Consider the following 19,614-nt stretch of genomic DNA (forward strand, 5'->3'; position numbering starts at 1 on the left):
CTAAAAGATGGCACAGTTAATAACTGGCAAAACATTCCATTACCTTGTCCTGTATATGAAAACGGATGTGAAACAACATCACTTGACCCTTTTGCATATATTTGGAACGAGCCCGAAAACTGCATTTTTTCGGTTCTCAATAAATTCGAAGCAAAAAAGATTCGAAATGAAGAAAATTATTATTTTGTAAAAGACTCTTTTACTAAAATATCCAACCACCATACTCGAGGTAGAGACACTCAACAATTTATGCTAAAAATACTAAAAAAACCACAGTCTTTATGTGGACACCCAAAAATAGTCTACCCGACCCAATAAGAATCATTGTTCTTAGCATACTAAAACGAATTTAATATGGATACTGGTTTACAAATAAACCCGAGTTTTAATACAGGAATTATTCATTCGGAACCAAATTTGACTTACGTAAAATACGCAAAAAATGAAAATTATCCCTTTGCACCGGGACAAATAGACTACGAAGCTCATCTAGGAACAAAACTAGATTATATTCTTTTTCGAAGCTTTTACATGCTTCGAACTGCCGAATTGGCACTTTTAACGAATCAATGTGAGTTAGAACGCTCCATGATTCTCAATACTTAAATGCTCTCTTTCGAAAGCCCGCGTTTAGCCGGCTATATGAATAGGTCTATGGTTTTAGACACCAATGGCAATGTTGCCTGGCTCTATCACTGCCCAAAGTTTTTTTCTCCATTACAATTATTGGATGCATGCTATAATCGGATACCAATTATGTATCGCGAAAAAATTCATTTCGTCGACCCGATCACTCGACAAACTTTTAATCGGCAGATCAACAAGACTGCTCCGATAAACATTTACATCTTTATCAACTAGATGTTGATAACAATAAATCTTGGATCGAACTCACACCCTCTATTACTAAAGTAAAAGGTCCAGATCTTTTTAAGCCGAAAGAAATTAAACGGCAAGTAAAACACTCTCTTGCATCTAGTCATGATGCTTCTATTTACCCTTATGCACAAATGCAAAAATTTTGGAGCATGATTGCTGATCACTCTGAAATTAAAGGTATTTTACAAAAAGTATCCCAAACTTCTCTTAATGCAAGAAAACACTTCTATCAGGACTCGAGTAGTCAATACGGATCTGCGCAAAACATATACTTAGACTATCTTATCTCGCCTGATTTTTGGAAGAACGAGTACACTCGTGTTTTTGGTACAATACAGTACTATTTAGAAAGATGCGGATAAATATTCGCCTCTTTCCTTTTCGTCAAGTTTATACTCGACGCTCTTGTATTTGTAATAAAAGTATTACACATACACAAACTAACCAGCCGAACTCTTCATTTCGGAAAAATTATGTTAGCCGCCTCTTACAATATACTTTTCACTTCTATAGTGACTTCAATATTCGCTCAAAATGAGAACGATCAAAAGATTGAGCTTGATCATAGGCCTCAGGCACCTCAACAAGAGGATTCTGAAAAGGAAAATCAGGATAAAATTTATCCTAGACTCCAACTAGTTGATTACAATAATCGACCCGCTGTACCGGTCTATTTTATTTTATGTTTTAGGATATGCCCACTGATCTTCATCACACTCCACTTGAAGAAGACTTGCTCGATTTTGAAAACCTTCTGTCTCTAAATGACCCTATGGAAATGCCATCCAAAATAATCAACCCGATTAATCAACCAAAATTGAATACCAATTTTAAAATTCCAAAAGTGAAAAATTCTAATTGCATTCAAAAGAGAAAAGCAATTGTCCGACCTTTCAAAATTTTTCCCTCTTCTTCAACTAGGCAAAACCTAGAATCTGAAACTGTAATAGTTCACCAATCCGCAAACTCTCTAGAACTTGAATCAAAAATCGCGATTCAAGTCAAAAAGGAACAAAAACTCAACCCCAGGAAACCACCAAATTTTGACACCAGTCTAAATTATGCGCTCTCTCCCTTTATTAACCGATTTAAGATAGACACCTATCACCCTTACCAAAGTGGTAACGGTGCATATCGTCTGGTTAATGCACAACTCCCCCATCAACATATTTGTGTTCCTGCGGCCTTTATAACTGCCCAAATGCAGACTCTAATCCTTGACTCCTACACGTATCAAGTGCAAAAGAATTACATAACGACTTAAATCGCATCAACCAAATGCAGAAAACCATAACAGTGCTCCGGGAAAAAATAAGGATCTCAGCAATAAATATCTGAGCCTAAAAACCCAGGTGGAAGGAAACTATTAGTTTCAAGATTATATATTAACCTCCGTCCTTTTATTTTTTTAAACTCGAACTGTAATTTGGCCGCCGCCACTTTACAAAGTATGTATGCTTCTACAATTATAGTCCAGTATTGCTGATAAGTATAATCGCTAAACCAAATTTGAAAAATTGTATTTGATGTTATATTTCTCAAAAGTATCCAGCTGTGATTTGGCCGCCGCAACTGCTCTACTCTACATGCACATACACTACAAGCAGCCAATCTTCAACCGACTACAAGCAGCCATTCATCAACCGACTACACTACAAGCCGCCACTTTACGAACAAACTATCAAAATCAGAATAAAAACTTTACGCAAACTCTATTAAAACTTTTTGATGTTTTGTAAATTATATTATGCTTTTAAATTTTTTGTCAACGGAAATCGCCGTTTAACAGTCACCCTATAAGATGGTTGGATGTTCTGAATTGAAATCAGAAACACAATTATTAAACTTTTACCATATGTTCTGACTTGAAATCAGATCAATAATTCTCAAACTTTTGACTTGAAATTACGTGTTTGCTCGGTTGATAAAATATCACCAAAAGCAAACATTACAGCATGTGTTGGTTCTTTCTGATTGGTTTAAACAACAGATGGAAAGTTGAAAATATCAAAATCAACGATATATAACCCAAGCGAAAATATACCAAATATCACTTCATCACTTTCTCAAAATCTCAAATCTCACAACCACTCTCATACTGAGACCCCCAACCATCCTAATAACCAAACTCACAAATCTCTATCTCGATAACTATCAATCCATACCCCAATATCTCTTGATATGAAATTGATGTGTGGCCTCGATATTTGAAATAATACACCTATTTACGAGTGAAAGAAACTTTGTCTGTTGAATAAGAATAGGAAAGTCTTAGCAACATTCAGAAAGACCCCTTGTTCTAACTAGCTGCGATTTGGTCGATCGCATAAATTAAGTCAAGTTAGTTTGGAATTTTACATACACAACCGAAAATTTTTCAGATATTTAAGTTAGAAACAAAAAATCAATTTTTTGGTTTATGGAAAAGCACCTATAAAACAACTTTCATATATGGAAAAATGCTTGTCATAGAGGTTTCATACAATTTTCTGTACGTATGTAAATGTATAAAATTGTATGACAACAAGTTTCTCATATATAAGAAGTTTTGGTCAACCCGGGTGGTGTAAAACATTACGGCAACTGAAGTACTTTTTATTATCATCTTCGATTTCATTCTTTATTAATTAAAGCCTTTCCGTAGTTTTGATTTTGGCTGGTTCTTTGACACATGAAAAATAATCCAATCATAAAAATTAACCTCAAACCTGGGTTTATACGAAAGCTTATAGCCATTTTTGATCCATTTGTTTAACAACTCAGTCTCTACTACGTTATAGATAAAAAGGAACAAATTTTTGAATGCATTTTTTCGCAAAAAGTTCGTTTGGGCACACAAATGGTTCCGCAACTACAAATCGAAAAGAAATCTGAATCATGGATTTTGTAACCCATTTTTTTTGTTTTTGTGTGGTCGAGTAATGTCTGTGCTGCTTGAGCTTTTCCAGCTTCGGTTGAATTTCTTTCAGTTTTGAAGAAAACTTGATTTGTTTTGTTTGTGTGAACATCTTTAAATTGCTCGGACGTTTTCGATTCTGCAAGATTTAAGGCTCATCTGATCGAAATTTTTAAAAACATTTGTTTTGTGGTATAGGACCTATTTCCAGAGGTGACTAGTTTAGCAGATGGTACTAAAACATGATGCTATTTCAACTCAACCTTGAAAACACCTGCCAATAATATGATCAGTGTTCGCGCTTAAATTAATCTTAAATTAATGACGTCATTATAGCGCAAAAGTGAAAAAGCTAAAATTAGATTTTCTTAGACAAAAGGCCTTGAAAACTACTGGTTTTTCCGATTAAGGTCAGTTTGCCATCAAAATTTTTATAGAATTTTGAGATTGTTGGAAACCGTATTGCTAAAAATGTTAACCGAAAATTTTTTTAACCGATATAACTTATTCTATATATTATCTGTTGAATTGCCGATAATTAACAGATATTGAAGCAGGTTTTTGTAAGGTCTTACAGGATACACGAGAGTGCGGCACATTTTGGTCCGCCGACCCGGACTTTAAAAAAAATTCAAAATTTCGCAAACGCATCAGGTTATTGTTGGAACTTGAACCGTTGGGTGAAAACTTGGGAAAAAAATTTTCGGAAAAAAATTCGAAAAAAAAAATTGGAAAATTTTTGGAAAAAAAATCCGAAATTATCGAAAAAAAAAATCCGAAAAAACGCTGTGTTTATTTTTGAAACGTGGTGCAGCTAACTAAACTAGTTCAATTGGATAAAAGTAGCCGTAGTCGAGACCCGTAGCGTATTATTAAGCAAATCGTCTCACCTTTTGCTACAACCTTGTTAGCTCAGGGTGTTGCGGGAGGTCAGGTCGCGGTTTGCTTGATTCCCTTCCTCTAAAGTTGATTTAATTCACTAAATGTTCATACTAGCTGCTAGCTCGCTGCACCACGCTTTGAAAAAACTTTCCCCTGCTTCGCTAAAGCGTGTATCTCAATCGTGCTTAGCCATTCCCGGGTTAAGTTTCAACCATAACGCAGTGAACGTCCGTAAAACTTGTCAGTATCAACTTGATCACTATCTCTTAAACCGAAACGACGTTGTTATTTGGCATGACGCCGTTAATAACTCTATTAGTCGACACCGTAGTAATAACTTTAACGCACTAACTCCTAACCAGCTTAAGAAGATTCTTTTAAATTATAAACGTAATATTTATGCAATCGTTTATTGTAAACGTGTAGGCACGGAAGATATATATAGTAAGTTGAAAGAGTCAGGTATATTAGTTATTAATATAGTAACAGACATGATATCTAGAAGGAAGCAGAACCTCACTGAGTTAGGGCAAAAGTTCTTAGAACTACACCTGGATCCCCCTCTAGAACTGAAAACGTTTACAATCCTTAGGCGTTATAGCAAGAATTTGAAGTATATTATTTCAAAGAAAAATTTTCCTAAGCCAGGAAAACGCAAGCGGCAAGCTAATCGAAACAGAAGAAATGCTGAGCAGCAACTAGGAATTAAAAGAAGTGCTTCTCTAATGTGTGATATTGCTTACTGAGTCATAATATAATTTATTGATACTAAAGTTAAGGTCTTAAATTAATTATTCCCTTTTCTCTCTCAAAATGAGCAGTTGTGCGGTTGAGTAGAAGTGAACAAGTTTAAAAGTAATCAAAATGACAGAACAAATTGAGTTAAAATATCGATGATTGATGAATGGTCGAACATCACTAGAAAATGAGCATTCCGTAGTTCACAGTCGCATAACTGAGAGTTTAGAGGGACCAATTCGGAAAACAAAATTAAACGCCTTAATTGAATCTTGCAAGAGTATTCTCGAAAAAGCAATAGCTAAAAATGATGAACTTGTGATATTAGCTAATAAAACCGATATCCCTAGCAAATTATTAACGGAGTTGGCTGCATGGTGGGATAGGATAGTTAAAGTTAACTATGAAGTAACTGGTAAAGCTCGCGCTCTTATGGAATCTAATCAAGCTTCAGAGGTCTGCGTCAGTGAAACTAGTCGATCAAAAGTTTCATCAAAATGGCAAAATCCGGATCGAGTAAGCAAAGCTCAATGACTTCATTGACCCCCAGTGAGCGCCGCAAAGAACTGCTCCTAGCGAAGATGAAGCGAGAAGAGTTGGAAAAACAATATGAAGCAACCTTAAGACTGAAACAACAGGAAGCCATCATCAAAGAGCAACAGCATCTGATTGAGATGGAACGAAAACAACAAGAAATTAAATTTGAAATTGACCGTAAAGAGCAAGAATATCGTTTACGAATCGAAAAAAGTCGGCTTGAAATGGAACGATTTAGCGCAGAAAATCGTATTAAAGTAGCTGAAGCAAAAATGGTTGAAACTGAATACCTCGAAGAGTCTGAAATAGATCACCATCTCGAGCTGGCGTCCTCCGATGATCGTCGTTCTGACAGGGTAAACGATTGGGTTGATCATGCATTAGAAAACCAAAAAAGGCCCGAGGTAGTTCCGTCTTCTTCAAAGTTTGAAACCTATATAAACAAAGAAAGTGGTTCGCATCAAAACAGAAATGTGTTCACAGCGGGAGCTTCACCTCGGCGATCGTTGCCGAATCAGACTTTTGGTTGTATCCCTATCAACCAACCGTCTCCTTCAGCGATGGCGATGGATTCAAGCACGCTGTATCCACCAATCCTGAGCACGAAACGCAGTCATTGCTTATTTCAAATAACGCTACACTTTGCGAAAACAATAATACGTCATTATTTAATCCAGCTGTAACAGCAGCTACCAATACTCCGGTATGCTGTTACTTTTCTGTACCTCATCCTTCGTCTTCCATTCAAAATATCCCCGTCAACAACTTTAATAACGATTCTCGAGTTGTTGGAAACATGCCCGCCATCTCCAATCAATACTCTGGATACACCCCCCATGCCATTTTCTCACAAACCCCTGCAAATTTAATCTGCAGAAATCAAAACTTGCTATCACATATCGTGTATAGCAACCCTGCTTCAGTGAACAATCCGTTTAGCGGACAGTCTGCCGTTAATAATCAGCCCAATGTGCCACTAATGTCCCAGTGGACACCCGCAGTCGCCCAATATATCGCTGGGGTAACAAGTGATGGTAACAAAAACCCATCAGTTGGTGTTTTTTCATCCGTAACGCCAATATCTCAGCAACAATTCCCGCACGTATCAAGTGGTGGTACCGTTTACTATGGGTTTCCCAATCACGACGCATCAGCTGAAAACTCTTACATATATCAGCAGCAACCTTTTGCAGCTGATCCTAGCAACACATTGCCGTCGTTGCAACGAGCTCCCCAACCGCAAGCCGTGACACTGAATGACTTAGTCCAAGCTCTGTCAGTCTCAAAGAAGGATCCCCTTCCACAATGGAAGCTGGCCCAGTACGATGGCAACCCGCTCCAATGGCACAAATGGTTTGGCCAATTTTGCAGTACTGTAGACGCAGCGTCCCTAAGCGATGATGTGAAGTTAACTTATTTAAAAACATTAGTCACGGGAAAAGCTAAGTCAGCCATAGCAGAGTTCGCATACAGTGGAAGAATGTATAGGGATGCTCTGAAAACTCTGGAAAGAAAGTTTGGCCAGCTACAAAATGTAATTACGGCCCACCTTGATAAGTTGTCCAGTTTCCCGCAACTTCGAATGCACAACTCTGAGAACATCATGAGCTTCTCGATGACCATTTCAAGTCTAGTGGCTGTCTTTAGATCTCTTGATTATGACGAAGATTTGAAAAGCGTCTCTTTGTTAAATCAAGCTCTTTCGAAAATTCCACCAAACATGAGAGAATCGTGGTCACTTTTTGTCGTGAAACGTAATTGGTCACGCCCCAACCTAATTGACTTTAACAATTGGTTAAAAGATAAAGTAGAAGCTCATGAGTAAATGAAAAATATGCCTGGAAAGCCCAAAGTCGAAGAACCATCCAAAACTAAAGCTGTAACGAGAGTTTTTGCCTCGACAAGTACAGTTGAGAAAAAGTTTGAATATCCTTCTTGTATCCTCTGCAAGGAGAAACATGCCTTGTGGAAGTGCTCTGTGTTTAAGGAGAAAACTCCAACACAACGTGCGAAATTCTCTGCGGAAAACAAATTGTGCTTCTCTTGCTTACAAGGGAACCACGCATTCCGGCAATGTCCCAGAGCAAAGAAATGCACCAAACCAGGTTGCACTAGCACTCATAGTGTACTTCTCCATGGGGCTGAACGTGTTTTTCCTAGTCAAAATCCGGCCAAAAATGATAGCCGTACAAGACCCAACGCTGGTCAACCAAGATCTAATGCAGAGCCGGATAAAGCGAGCACAAACGCTGATCGAAAATCATTCAGCGAGAATATACCAAACGCAAGTTCGAATCATGCAGACATTCATCCCGTTCCGTTGGATGTAAGTTGCGCAATCTCGAACGACCAATCATCAATCATAACATCGAAAGAGTTACTGTCCATAATCAAGCTCCAAGTTTCCACCGCTTTCCAGATTGCTGATTGTTTAACATTGTTTAACACCTAGAGAGTGCTGACTGTTTAACATCTATTCATTCCTGGATATCGGCTAAATTAGTCAAATGTCTGAATCTTTCAGGAAGAGATTTGGATCTCACAGTAAATGGTATTAACACAACGACTGTTGTTAAAACGAAACAAGTTCAGATGAAGGTATCTTCTAACTTCGATGGATTCGAATACAAATTCGATTTAACCGCATTTGTAAAGGATGAACTTAAAGTCGGTACCGATACCGTCAACATCCCTGCATTACAGAGCAGTTGTCCGTACCTTGCTCCAATCAAACCAATTGTGTATAGCTACGCCGATATAGACTTAATAATTGGTCAAGACTCCTTCCATGCTATTCGGCCTGAGGAGTACATCAAGAGTGAGGCCGATCCAAACACTTCGCCCGTCGCGGTTCGCCTTCCAATAGGCTGGTTCTTGAGCGGCCCAATGCCGACATCTACTGGTTTCCTTTCTACTTGTTTCAAGTGCAATACGGATGATACCGAACTAGCTTGTCAAATCAAACGCTGGTATGAAAGAGAGTCATACGGAGCCTACAAACAGGTCGATTCCCGTTCAGCCGAGGACAAAAGGGCGGCTAAAATACTCGATTCCTCCACCGTCCATGATGGATCAAGATACGCTGTAGGTATGCTTTGGGCAGAAGAATCTATCATGTTACCAGACAATTACTATTCCTCTTTGGTTCAGTTAAAATCGTTGGAAAAACGTTTAGCGAAAGATCCTCACTTAAGGGATCAATACTCAAAAACTATCGAAGATGATTTCAGTAAAGGATACGTGATTCAAGTTCCTCCCCATAATTTTTCGAACCGCAGCATACGCGAGTGTAATCTTCCTTACCATCACGTGGTGAACCCAAATAAACCTGGTAAAGTGAGGCGTGTCCTTAACGGAGCGTCTAAATTCCACGGTATGTCATTGAACAAATCGTTGCAAGTATGACCCGACCTACTGCAAAACCTTGTGTTCGTTCTCCTCCGTTTTCGTCAACATCATTTTGCCGTATCGGCTGACATTGAAGGGATGTTCCTACAAGTCGGCGTCCTTCCAGAGGACCAACCATATCTTCGTTTTCTGTGGCGGGAGGACCCCACAGCCGATGTGGTTGTACACCAGTACACCAGACATAACTTTGGAGCGAGAGATTCGCCAACGTGTGCAAGTTATGCATTGCAAAGGACTGCAATAGATAATCAGGCGATGTTCCCTGACGCAGCGTCCGCAGTTCTAGAGAAATTTTATATGGACGACTACCTAGACTCCTTTGAGGACCCTGATGTTGCATTTAAAATGGGTCAAGAGTTGATTACTCTGTTAGCTCTAGGTGGTTTTAAATTAACTAAGTTCATAAGTATTGTAACTAAAATTAATAAAGAGTTAAACCCGCCCCAAAGCGCGCCGCAACAGGAAAGTAAAAACTTTGTAACTTGTGGGGATAATTCTACTGATGTTCTTGGTCTGAAGTGGGACCATATCGACGACACTTTGTTCGCAAGCCGTGGTGTCAACCGTGAACTTAAAAATTCGATAACACAGCGAACAGTGTTAAGTTTTGTTTCTTCCGTTTTCGACCCCATAGGTCTCGTAGCGCCCTATACCGTAAGAGCGCGATTTTTGTTGAAAGAAATCTGGCGCATTCATGGTCAACAATGGGATGATGAGCTACCCGTTGATATCAAGACAAAATTTCTTGCCTGGCACTCTGGTTTGCCATCTCTAGGGAAAATGAGTATAAAGCGCAGCTACTTCTCCGTACCAGTCGATTGGGTTGAGTTACACATGTTCGGTGACAGCTCAGAAGAAGTTTTTTATGCTGTATCTTTTCTTCGCGCCCGTGTGAAAACTTCACTTGAAACACAAGTTGCCTTCGTCTTTGGAAAAGCAAGAGTCGCGCATGAAAGCGCTCTGCATCCCGAAGCTTGAACTGCAGGCCGCGTTACTCGCTACTCCCTTGAAGGAAGATGTCCTCAAAGCTCTAACCATTCCTGTGTCAAACACGTTCATGTGGACTGACAGCACCACTGTGCTCCAGTGGTTAAACTCAGGTAGTAAGCAACCCACGTTCGTGGCAAACCGGATTGGAGAGATTCTGGAAAGTACGACCGTAGACCAGTGGTTTCATGTCTTAAGTGGAGACAACCCTGCTGATACGGGCACCAGAGGAATCTCAGCGGAGTCCTTAAAAACAGGCAGCTGGGTAAACGGGCCAAGTCTGCTGAAAAGTGGCGAGTGGCCTTTCAAGCCGAGCATAGAAATACTTAAGAAAATCCGCCTGGCTGGTCCCGCTTGTGACCTTAATGAAGGTTTACAGCAGGCCTCTAATTTTTCAAACGTTACACAAAAACAAAAACAACCCTGTTTGTTTGCATGGGAAGAATTCAGCTCGTTTCGTAAACTCCAGCGAGTGGTTGCCTTCATGCTCAGGCTTAGTCCGAAACACCGGCACTACCGCACTAAAGTCAAGGAAATAACCGATCCGGTTGAATTAGAAACCGCCAAACAACGACTTTTGTTGATTTCCCAAAAGGAACCTTTTGAAGCGGAATATTTACTCCTGTCCTGCGACCAAACCGTAAAAAAGTCTAGTCGTATCGCACAATATGCACCGTTTATTGGTCCTGCATTCCTAATTCGTTCAACTGGGCGAACTCGCCGCCTAGTTGAAACTAAATATGACACAAAACACCCCATAATACTTGATGGAAGGCATTCTCTGGTGAAATTGTTCGTAAGTGATATTCATTATCGCTATCAGCACCAGTTCTTAGACTACCTGCGAGCTGTAATTCACTTAGAGTTCGCAATCTTGAACCTTCGCTCTTTATTAAAGTCCATTAAAGTCAACTGCCTTATATGTAGGAAGCGCAAAGCCAAAACTGTCACAACTATGATGGCAGAGCTTCCAGTTGAAAGGCTTGGTTACCGCCAGCCTCCCTTCACAAACTGTGGTGTTGATTACTTGGACCCTTTTACGTCTCAATCAGGAGGAGTTCTGAAAAACGATGGTGCTTCCTTTTTACATGTATGACCACCAGAGCTGTACATATTGAGATTGTCTCATCCATGAACACGAGTTCGTGTGTAATGGGAATCGAAAAATTCATTGCCCGTCGCGGCACTCCATCAGTCATTTGGTCTGATAACGGCACCAATTTTGTGGGAGCCGAGAAAGAACTCTTAAATTGTATTCAGTCGTGGAACGGACAAGCACCCCCAGAGCTGGCGAAAAAGGGTATTAAGTGGAAATTTAACCCCCCGGCAACCCCGCATCACGGTGGTTCTTGGGAACGTCTCGTTCGATGTTGTAAAAGGGTATTCTACGCAATAAGAGGAAGTAGAAAGCTCACTCCCGAAGTCCTTGAAACAACTTTCTGTCTTGTAGAACAATCACTGAACGCTCGACCTATAACCTCAGTAAGTGCAAGTCCGGATGGTTTTGAGGTGTTAACTCCTAATTATTTTTTGTTAGGCCGAAATGGTACTAGCTTTCCTTGTCTCTCTTTCCAGGAGCACTCCGACCATCGAAAGCAATATATCTGAGCGCAAAGCTACGCCAACGCAATTTGGAGTCGTTGGCTGCGAGATTATGTGCCAGCGCTGAATAAACGCAGTAAGTGGCACTCCGATAGTGACGTTATTTTAAAAACAGGGGATTTAGTGTGGATTGTTGACGAACGCAGCCCAAGGGGACACTACCCTCTGGCTCGTATAAAAACCCTTAATTACGGAAAAGACAACATAGCCCGATCCGCCGTAGTTACCACCCACTCCGGGGAGCTAACTTGACCGGCCGTAAAACTCGCACCCGTTTTCGCTCCTTTGGGCGCGGAAGATGTTCGCGCTTAAATTAATCTTAAATTAATGACGTCATTATAGCGCGAAAGTGAAAAAGCTAAAATTAGATTTTCTTAGACAAAAGGCTGTTATATTATCTGTTGAATTGCCGATAATTTACAGATATTGAAGCAGGTTTTTGTAAGGTCTTACAGGATACACGAGAGTGCGGCACAATCAGCAATCATGTGCAACAGTTGTTTGTGCTATTGTTCGGCGAACGTAAAGAAACCTACACGTTCATGTTTAGCTTTATGCTAGTTCTAATCTTAGGTTGACTTTACATTGTATTGTATTGTCATATTCAATTCTAATTCTTCAATGATGTTTTTAAATGTACATTTACAGTTTTAGTCTTTTGATTATTTAAGGATCTGTCATGGCGCAGCCAGCAGCTTTGTTTCAAGAGGAGCGTACATATGTGTATGGCGTTCTTCCATGTTGGAAGGTATTAACATTGGGTCCTCCAACTCCTGGACCAGCTGGATTGAACCATTCTTTGAGGCAGTGGCATGGAAAAAAAGTGATCCTCATGGGTAACTGACACTTTCAAGAGCGTTTGTGTTGACCCCTACCCAGAATAAACAACCAGTACAAAAACTGATATAGAAAAGAAAAACATATTCGCTACGGATGCAGCGAGTGCATGAAATTTTACCGAAATAGTTCAAGGGTCTAGTTTAAATCGACCTAAATTATACGCAAACTATTGTACATTATCAAGAAGCCAAATCTAGGATAAAGTGGAGATCTTTCTTATTTTTAGGAACGGAAAAAAATTTTATGCTAAAATATCCTATGATAATTTCAATAAAATTTAAATGGTAGTTTTTACACAAAATGCGGAGAAGTATTTAAAGAAGGTTGAAACATTATTCACGAAGGCATCAGGACATCTACCGAAAGGAGGGGTACAAAAATCATGCATATTATTTTCAACTCAGTCCAAGCAGCTTTATGCAAATGGCCATTGGAGAAAAAAGTGAGTGCTCAGAGACGTCTTCATAGAACACAAGATATTCACAGCGATTGTGAAAGAAGTTATGCGAAGAAAAGGTTCCACATGAAACTTTGAAGTCAAGTACGGTAGTTCAGTCCTGTGGCAAAAAAAAACAGCTCTTTTTAAAAAAACTACTGTCAAATGAATCCCCATCTTACCCGGTCCGTATAACGCAAGAACATACGGGGGGGGGCTACCCACTAGGTCATTGAAAAAACTGTATCTTAAAATATAGTAGGTGTAAAATTTGTCAGAATATATAGTTCTTTCTGTTTGCTTCTTAGCTTGGAGATGAAAATATAGAATTCGAACAAGACAGCAAAAATAACTTGGAGTTCGGATGATGAAAGAGATGGAAAATGAGGGCGCAAACCAAGAGTGTAAGCAACTCAGATGTCATCAAAACGACCTCTGGAAAATTGAAATTACTAAGGTAAATCAAAGAGCTAACAACCAATTTCTGCTCTAAATAAATGTAGTCCAGCAGCTGTAGATAACGGTAAAAACGATTTTCAAATTCAAGTATTCTGTCACCAAAGTCTTCTCATTTTTGGTACAAAAAAGTCAATTCTATCTGTATAGCCTCGATTATCGTTCCCAAAACGGTTGTAGCTAAAGCAATTCTCTAGTTACGTTAATCTGTAGATTTATTTTGTGTTTACTCAATCTTCTTTCCATTTTGTCATTGCGAGAGGGGTGATGCCGAGCGGGTTGACAAAAAGCCAAATAAAATAATGAACACAATTTCGAAAAGTTTTATTTTTATGTTTATTACGATAGCAGATTCCAGTATGTTACTTTTATTGTTGACTTTGAAGCCTTACATACTACTGACCTGATGACCAATATTTTAACCGCAAAATTATAATTTTGTTGCAAGTTGGGACCAAGGCCATTTTCCACTCCCCAACATTTAAAAAATAGATATTGCGAAATCTGCAAGGTGAGCAACTTATCTAATGGGAACACAATTGGTCTTCATACCGTTCATCGTAGTATTACGCTTTCAGCCACATTGTGTGGGGCTGAATTGAAAAGAGTCGACAATTATAGTAGATTTCCTGGAAGTTTTCAATGGGCGCATAGGATATGAATAATGGGCTCTTTTTCCTTTCCCCCCCCCCACCTGCAAAACTTTACATGTAAATTTGTTGACTACATTGTCCGATTGTTATGAAAATTTACATATTGACTAATAAGGCTACGACAAACATATTTGGTCTTCATACTCAACCTCGTAAACCCACTCATTACACTAATATATTGAAGCTCGTCTGAGGTGGGGGGAAAAGGAAAAAGAGCCGAATAATGTTTTTGGTTTGTAGAAAAGCGCGAAAACTTTTTTTCGCAAAGTCAGCAAAAAGTCAAGTCAACGAAGTGTCAGATTTGTTGAAAAGCGCGAAAATGTTTTCCGGCAAAAACAGCAAAAAGTCACATCCGTCCAATTCTATGTCGTTTTCTGACAATTTTTTTTCGCAAAGTCAGCAAAAAGTCAAGTCAACGAAGTGTCAGATTTGTTGAAAAGCGCTAAAATTTTTTCCGGCAAAAACAGCAAAAAGTCAAATCCACCCAATTCTATGTCGTTTTCTGACAATTTTTTTTCGCAAAGTCAGCAAAAAGTCAAGTCAACGAAGTGTCAGATTTGTTGAAAAGCGCGAAAATTTTTTCCGGCAAAAACAGCAAAAAGTCAAATCCACCCAATTCTATGTCGTTTTCTGACAATTTTTTTTTCGCAAAGTCAGCAAAAAGTCAAGTCAACGAAGTGACAGATTTGTTAAAAAGCGCGAAAATTTTTTCCGGCAAAAACAGCAAAAAGTCAAATCCACCCAATTCTATGTCGTTTTCTGACAATTCTACTTTCTCAAGATTTTTAATGATGCAAGGTTTTTGGTTTTCTTTGTTGAATGACAATCACAATGAACCCAAAAAACCGTAGTGTAATTTTTCTTGTTTTTCCTTTGAAATTTGCACTGTTTCATAAATTGTCATTCATTGGTTTTTTTTTGCCACTGACAAAAATGGTTTTGAATCAATTTGAATCAATTTTAATTGATTTAAAACCCATAAAAACTGATCAACCATGTGCACATTATAAATGATTTTAAACATATTTAAACAAAATTTAATGGGTTCTTTTTTGCCAAAAGCTCAGTCGTCTTTAATTTTAACTTTAAGTAATTTTTTTGCTCAAAATTTTGAGTAAAATTTGTTGTCAAAGAAATCTCCGCTATTGATGTATTTATCTATAGCCGTTTGAGGAGCGTTTATGACCGCAAGCAAGTAATTCCAGTAGGAATTCCGTACAATTCTGAGAGCAAAAAAAAATTTCCGAAGTCATGAAAGAAAACAAATTTACACGCAATGTCATCAATTGTTTTTATTTCCAATTTCATCAAATATTTTTTTTATTTCAAATGAAAAAAATCAATTTAAATTATTTTACAAGGCCTCAAAACAAAGGAGCGCTCAAATGACAAAAGAAAAATTTAAGTCATTGAAAGTCCTTTTGTTTTCGTTTTTTTTTAGCTTGGAAAGTGATATCATTTTATATCACTTTAAGAGTTTTCAAAATTCATCCCACATATTTCAAACCATATACTTTCCCGATACAAAAATTGATCTGAGTTTAATCTGTATTTTTTATATGCAAAACCGACAGCAATCTATTTTTTGTTAGAGCTGGGCCTCTTTTTCTCCCCCATTTTCCCGAAAATTTGATCAAAACGAAATTCACCAACAGTGCCACCAACTAAGCATTTTATTTGCGACTTAGGTTAGAAAAAATTCTCCATAGTAGTGCACAACGCTTCGCTTAAGTAATTACAGTTATAAACTCCCTTTGGATTTTAGAGCTCAACATAATCAAGCGTAAGAACTTCTTGATCAAAAACCTCGCTATTTACGCTAAAATGGAAAACTTTAAAGCTAGTTAATCTTTTTTTTGTCTTCAGAACATCGTCGCCTTCTCTCTTATAAATTTCCTCGCCATGTTTCATTGGCAGTTTTAAATCATTGAAACTTTGGGTTTTTCAGCAGCAAGGGTGGATTTAGGCGGACTCCTCCCCCTTAGGGATTCGACCCCATGCCGACCCAAAGGATTCGACCCCATGCGCGCCAAAAAAACACCAAATTGAGACTCATTTTCTTGAAGTTTTGCAGTGATTTTCTGTTCACCTTTTCCGGTGGTTACAAAAATTGACATGATGATTAATTACGCAATGACAAAGATAATTGTTCTTCGCTTAACAAAAAAGTGTGCCTTTAGCGCTTATAGCATGCATATAAATTATAAAAGTCACAAAATTTTGGAGTGGTGAAATGTTACAAAAACTACCAAGAAGTTTGAAAATCAGAGTTTTTTTGGCTGTTTCTATTATTTCTATTAGTGCTGTTTCTATACTTTTCTTTTATTTCTGGCCTGCATTGTTTTTTTTAAATTAATTCTGTTCTCAAGGGCAAAGGTCGTGAAAACTGTCATGTGAGTTAACCGAGTAATTAGAAACCACTATTTATTTTCAAATACAAACACAACCTCAAAAACTCATTGATACTTTCATCGATTTTTTCATCTGGTGAAGCGCAATGATGTTAATGTTCTCGCTAAAAAAAGCGAGCAAAATCAAAGGTCGTGAGTTTTGCTTTTTCTGTTGAGCAAAGATCAATGTCTGGAAAAACAAAATAGCTGATCAAAAAAATTTCACAATTTTTTCAAGAGCTGTTTTAAAATTGATCTACTGTTTTACACTAGTGGAAAAAAATGAAGCGCAATTTTTGGATTTTTTTCTCTAAAAAGCCTGGTTGCATCGCCAGATTTGGACAATTATCAGAGCTACCCTCTATGAAACTATCAATGTTTAGTTTAATGATTTATTATTGTAATCCGGGTTTGAAAATGCCAGATTTTTTCATCTGCACTAAGTTTTGCATCATAGTGAGCAGTGAACCATTTCTTGAATTGAAATAATTTGTGTATACCTTTTATTGAACTGGCCAGTTTCTTAGTTTTTCACGCGGATTGAAAAACTTAGTTCAGATGAAAAAATGTGGAATTTGCAGACCCTCATTATATTGGTAACTCATTGAACCAAAACATTGATAGTTTTGTAAAGGGTACATATGATGGCTTTGTCTTGGTCTATATAAAAATTTAAATGAAATTCAATAAAACTTTTTTCCAAAATGGAATTTGAAGAGACATTTTAGAAGAAAAAAAAACATAATTTGCGTTTACTTTAGTCCAGCACTAGTGTATTCTTCAGTTAGCGTATTTTTTACTTTGATTTCTGCTTTTAAAAGCCAAAATGTAAGCCAGCCTCTTTCCTCCCCCCTCCCCCCACCTGAACATTTTGTTTCCGAATGTGACGAAAATCGGCATGCGATTTAATTAGGCCTTGATGATGATGAGTGGTTTCTGCGTTTCGCAGGGGATCTACGAAAGCCTCTTTTTCTAGCCTGTCTAAGCATAGTCTGTTTATCTTATTTTCCCACACTCAAGACTCAGTTATTTTTGTTGAGCGAAGCTCTTTTTCTTTTGCGACTCAAGGCCGTTTTCGCCATGACAAACGTTTTTGGTGGTCAAGAATAACCTTGTAAAACCTCTCCTTGCATCATAAAACTGATGCTTTTCTAAGGTGAGGGAAATGAATGGGAGCCGTATGGCAGTGTGTTATTATTTCTTGACTTGCAGTTTCCGATATTTAGGGTTAAATTATGAATGAAACGATATATTGTCAATCAGTCAGCTACCCGACACTGATCTACCTCAGAATCGAGACGAGGCAGAAATGAGTTGTCTGTAAACTTTCTTGTATATAAAGGCTTTTATAATGATAAGAAAATTGCATTCGTTGTTTTACAAGTACTTTATTCTGCTTGACTTCAAATAATTGGTAACGATAATAATGAAACTTCCGATTTGAATCTAATCAAGTCGTTCAATTTGACAGTATTTAATGATTTTTAAAAATTATAGCAAGTCAGCCATTTTCGATCGTGTTGCTCTAATGTTGGACAATCGCCAAAAACATAAATATGTTTTTGATAAATGTTTTCAAACAAGAGCATAAGTGGGAGAGTTTTTTCAGTTTATCAGCAAAAAATTGATGAAGCTCCAGTTTTTCTTTTAAAAGAAAATCATAAGCATACACTTCGCAGTCCTGCTTCTGGTCTGGCTTGTTATTTGAAGTTTGTGTCAAACGAACAAAAAATAGTTTCGAGGTTCAATTAAAAGATCGATAAAAGATGACACACCGGCTGATAAGTCAATTTAATTTTGGCAAAATTTTTACAACACTTCATATGACAATGTAGAGCAACAAAATTGAAGTGGTCCAAAATATAAGTTAACAGAAGTTGAAAGAATTCTTGAATATAGTTTTTCATTCTCATTATGTTAAAGGCTTTGTTTCAAAAATTTTTCGGTTTTTCAGTTTTGTTTTTTACATTTTCTAGTTAAGCTTTCATTAAGGACCACTCAAACACCATGAAAAACCATATGGTTGTGATATTAAGCCAAAGATTAGGTTTTGATGATGAACTAAACTGCTCGTTTTTCCGGAATCAGGAATTGGTAGCTCCGTTTCTCTGGGATGAGAAATTGATAACTTCTCTTCTCTGGAATGAGGAACTGGTAGCTCCTTTTTTCCGGAATGAGGAACTGGTAGCTTCGTTTATTCGTGATATCGTTGACCATGCCGGCTGTAGCGGGTAAAAAGTTGGCTTCTGACGTCACGAAAACAAACTGCAAAACGAGCGCCAAACTTCCTAGTAAGAAAAAAATCGATCTGGAGTCCATGTTTGCGGCGGTGTTCGTCTAGATGATTATTGGGAACTTTGGTATCTGTTCTGCTCTGCGGCTGATGAATCTCTCGCTCTGAAATGGCGAAATGAAATAACTTCGAGTTGAGCGAACACCTTGTTTTTATCTGCACGTGCCAAATGAGCTGTGGAAAATGTGTTCCTAGTTTCTAGATTGATAATCAGGAAAAGCTTCAATCAGGGAACCTTACAATTCCATCTGAGTTAAGATTAGTCTCATTACAAAGAATTCATTCAGACCATCTATAAGTGATCAAGTGTAAAAATGCGTCCCTTATCCTTTTGAAAATCCTTTGAAATGTTCGTTTAAAAATCCCCCCAAAGTCAGTCACGTGGCTTGAAATAAAGTAATGCCTTGTCTCTCTCAGAAAAGGGCACGGATAAAAGTAACCATGATACTTTTTTTAAGGGCAGGATAATTTTCTAAATGAAAAAGACACGCCTCTTTGAATTTTATATTAATCATGCTCAAGAAACTCAAAAACAATTTTTTTTTACAAAACTATGCATTCAATTTACAATTTATTTAGTGATACCCTTTACAAAGTAGATTTTGCGGCTGGTTTCC

At 37.9% G+C, this 19,614-nt stretch overlaps 1 protein-coding gene across 1 annotated transcript in view; it reads left to right on the top strand.

The window, feature by feature from the left end:
- The first annotated feature begins 10,289 nt into the window (after positions 1-10,289).
- The window catches only part of LOC134854850 (uncharacterized), a 9,623-nt gene continuing 298 nt past the window's right edge, over positions 10,290-19,614 (top strand). Inside the window, exon 1 of the mRNA XM_063871209.1 lies at positions 10,290-10,592. Coding sequence (XP_063727279.1) covers positions 10,290-10,592 — 303 coding nt within the window. The remainder of the gene's footprint in view (positions 10,593-19,614) is intronic.

Source organism: Symsagittifera roscoffensis, chromosome 9, assembly GCF_963678635.1.
Source record: "Symsagittifera roscoffensis chromosome 9, txSymRosc1.1, whole genome shotgun sequence".
In the NCBI taxonomy this organism is placed as follows: Eukaryota; Metazoa; Xenacoelomorpha; order Acoela; family Convolutidae; genus Symsagittifera; species Symsagittifera roscoffensis.